The 3,978-nt window shown below is 39.9% G+C and overlaps 1 protein-coding gene across 1 annotated transcript; it reads left to right on the forward strand.

Annotated features, from left to right (window-relative positions):
* Window positions 1–484: 484 nt before the first annotated feature.
* On the forward strand, window positions 485–2,762 carry LOC124126774. The gene is made up of 2 exons (XM_046490295.2): window positions 485–590; window positions 1,902–2,762. The coding sequence occupies exon 2, from the start codon at window positions 1,923–1,925 to the stop codon at window positions 2,439–2,441; it is 519 nt and encodes a 172-aa protein (XP_046346251.1). The 5' UTR covers window positions 485–590; window positions 1,902–1,922; the 3' UTR covers window positions 2,442–2,762.
* Window positions 2,763–3,978: the final 1,216 nt, after the last annotated feature.

Genomic DNA, 3,978 nt, shown 5'->3' on the forward strand with positions numbered 1-3,978 from the left:
GATAGTACCATTAGGCTAGAGCTGTTTTTTTTTTTTATCTAAATGTACTGTATTTATTTAATTACTGATAATCGTTGAAAGCTTTTTAAATATTTTCTTTTAAATACAAACTGTGCCTGCCAGTACGAGCTAGAATATGCGAGCTGACACGGGGCTGTCGCACCTGACGATACAATGAACTATCTCCAATGGCAGTTAGAAACAAAAGCTTGATTGGTAAGTGTGCCATTTGCTTTCCGTTTTAAACATGGGTCTTAAAAATTAATCTTTAATCCCAGGCGTCTTTCATTTAACACTCATTGACACTAAAAGTACTAATCTCTCTAATAATCCCCTTTCCCGTAGGCGAGTGCCGAGGCTTACCGATCGCTGCTACGAAACCAGTAGATCGGAACAGTGGGCTGACCAATCAGAGGCCTCGAGCCCGGCGTATCAGGTACGACAATTAGGGAGGGCGGAGCTGTGGATTTCACGTCGGGGCATATAAATTGATGGTTAACCTTGAAAGAAATTAGCACCAACATAACAAATAATCGGGGAGCGGTTTGAGCGTGATACCTGGAAGGAACGTGTTAACACAATTAACAAAGGTAAGTCTACGTTTCATCGTTTTATATGTTTGTACTTCCTAACAGTCGAATTAAGCATTAGGCAAATTTATTAGAATCCAATTATGTAATTGTATTTTGTAGATAAGCACGGGCTGTTTCGTGTGTTTGTTCGATTTTTTCGTTTTCACGAACTAATTGTAGGCTCTAATTTTGTTCGGAAGGATTTATGAAGATTTGATTAATTCCAGCCAATAGAATAATGGAAAATATGGTTGTGTTAAATCAACTGTAATTATGTGTTTTACACGGAAGCAAACTGGGCAATACTATACAGTCATGAGAGAATTTATTGATCCTAAATATTCGGCTGTCAGGGCATACTATTCCATAAATACTAATTCTCTAAATAATGCAGTTATTAGCTTATACATTTGCCTAAAGATCTTGAATGCATTTACAGTCATTTGAAGAAAATTAGTTAAAACTTCGAGGCATGTCAACATGTACATGAAACAAACTGCAATATATATGTGTCCTTTAATACGCAGGAAAACATATTTTGTGGACCATAGCCGATCCTTTTGAAATATATAACAGTGATAAGAATATATGATGAGGTAGTCCTATGTATGTAGTGTAAGCGCGATGTCCGCACCGATATTCCTATTAGAATACACCCATAGCACCATATGTGTGGCACAGGGAAACCAAATATATACATAACTTCTTCAAGTGGCACCATTTTTTCAGTTCATTGATAACGTTGTTAGTATCTACACCGAAAGGTCGCATTCATTGTAATAAAGAAGTTGTGTATCCATAGAACAATCTCCCTTGTTCTATATATAAATATACATAAAGCAACAATTCATTTCATTATATCCCTGAGAGGGTACAGTCCCGTTTCATTCTCAGTCTTTTTTTATTTTCCTTGATTTTAATCGTAATATACTTGTTTGTTTTATATGTTTTTGCTTAAACTTAGTAAAAATCATCAGTAGCCAGAGGGATGGTGTAAATGCTGCTAGGGTACCATGCAGGGAGCAGATGTACTGCAAGCTCCCATGGTCCCTAGTATGGTGGCCTACCTTTGGTTGCTTATAGCCCATCTTTACGATGTATCGTTATGAATAGTCACATTTTTATGGTTACATGGTTTTAATCTATACCTGTGATAATTTTGTGCTTTTACTGTCCTTTGTCCATAGATTTTATAGTCTATATTTATGTATTATTACTGTACAACTTGATTTAGTCACGATATGGCTGAAATATTGCCCATGTAACTATTAATCTTAACTCACTCATTCACTCACTTCATTTTATAAAATGAAAATGTTTATATTTCAGACATTTCCCAGAAGAAAAATAATGCAGAGATACACGTTGAACAACTACATTGACCTGAACCCTATCAAGATGACCTCTCCGACCTGCGAGGACTTGGGCATACCTACAGAAGCTGAGGACATAGCCTACTCATTCTGTCGTCGTGGTCTGATACGCAACAGCGGACTTCATATCGATGGTATTAGATACGATGCCATTAAAAGCAACCCATTTTCCCCAGTGTGTATGATCCCAGTCCCGACACAGTTTACACTGGACTCCGGGCTCGAACCTTCATTTATCCGGAAACGGAACGAGCGGGAGAGGGAGAGAGTGCGGTGTGTGAACGACGGGTACGAGCGGCTGAAGGAGCACCTGCCTCTAGACAACAAGGAGCGGAGGATAAGCAAGGTGGAGACTCTGCGGGCCGCCATACAGTACATCAAACACCTACAGACGATGCTTGACGACCAAGGGGAAATGGGCACCAAGAGGAAAGCTCCAGAAGCTGACGACAAACCTATCTCGAAAAAACGGATGAAGAAGGAGAGACAAAATTGACTGGACTAATGTGATATTGAAGGTTGAAACAGGGTAACGCGTGTCCTTATATGGGCTGCATCCAGAAGTGCTAGTTGAGAAACGTTACACAGGTGTGGTGTAATGAACCATGTGATGAACGTGTAGGTGGCGGTGTCCACCATCAGTGGCAGGCAACCCGTGCAACTATGTGAGGCTGTCAACATGTACGCCATCAAAGTAAATCTGCATATCAACTCTTGTGTATAACAAGGTATGACTTTCTTTACTGTATTGTTGTGATTTGTTGTTTGTGCAATACATTGTTCTACAAAAATAAAACTGCTTTATTTGAAACACCAAGAAGGATTATGTTTTCCTTAAATCCAAATGAACTTTTCAATAGTATATTCTGACTTCGCAGTCCTGACAACTTACATTTGGCTTTAAATCCACCGGCTGTAGTTGGCGGGGTAACTAGTCCCGACTCTACGCCAGCTCACGAACACCATTCTACCAGTACAAGTTCACAAGACATGCGCCATGTCATTCAGAAGAAGTGTGTAAGCAAATTGTTTCAACGAACAGGGTAAATATGCAATCAGAAATTTGACAACGTTTACTAGTTGATTTAATAAGGCACTTTTGGGGTTGGAAATGCCAGGCAATTACATATAATAATTGGAGACCATCGCAGGTCTTCTCCGGGAGAAACCCAGAGGAACATCGTACCGTCTCCTGGATACAAAGGTGTATGGTACTTCTATTTCAAAACAACACACGGAAATATATGTTCGCTTGCCTTTCTTAAACATATTCGAATGATTTGAAATGTGAAACGGCGTGAGTAGTTCTGGCTTGTAATGTGCTACTAAGTCCAGATACGCATCCAGTGAGTCAGTGGTTTGGGTATGTGAGCGTTTCGTGAGCACATCGTTCTCTATCTCAATGCATTGGCTACACCTGTACGTTTTGTGCAGAGTTTTTTTGTAAAAGAAAACAGCAGGCTCTACCTGTGTAAGAAATCATTAATGTCTGGTGTGGACAATGCGACGCACCGTTGTGTGGGCACTGTGAAGTATTTCAAAGCATTCCGAAACATTTTAATGATTACTTGATTGGGTATAAATTTCGAAACAGTCGCGGCGAGTACTGTACTCCACAGATAAGTGTAACGCGTGTGACCCGGTGCACATCAACCATCTCAACACGCAGAAAAGGTTACCGGATCTGACCAGATCAACGCCAGGAATAATGCTGAAACAATCCTTCGTTTTTTCGATGTACTTACAGAGTAATATGCAAACATGACGCGTGACAGGAATTCAAACAAAATAAACCCCACAAGTCACGGCAGTTTAAGCGGGGACACTTCAACAAGAACGTGTTTAGAAAGTTAGAATTGATCACACAAGGGCAGATACGCTATGTGGGTAGGTCAGTGGTTCGTGTTATGCATGGTTTGACGTGTGATTTATGTTTACAGCAATAGATAGTATCAGTTATTACACGCTATCTTATATTACGGGACAACGCAAATACATAGGCTGATAGATGTACACTGATGTGTTTGGGATTA

This window comes from Haliotis rufescens, unplaced genomic scaffold (genome assembly GCF_023055435.1).
Source record: "Haliotis rufescens isolate VD_foot unplaced genomic scaffold, xgHalRufe1.0.p SCAF_5, whole genome shotgun sequence".
Classification (NCBI taxonomy): Eukaryota; Metazoa; Mollusca; class Gastropoda; order Lepetellida; family Haliotidae; genus Haliotis; species Haliotis rufescens.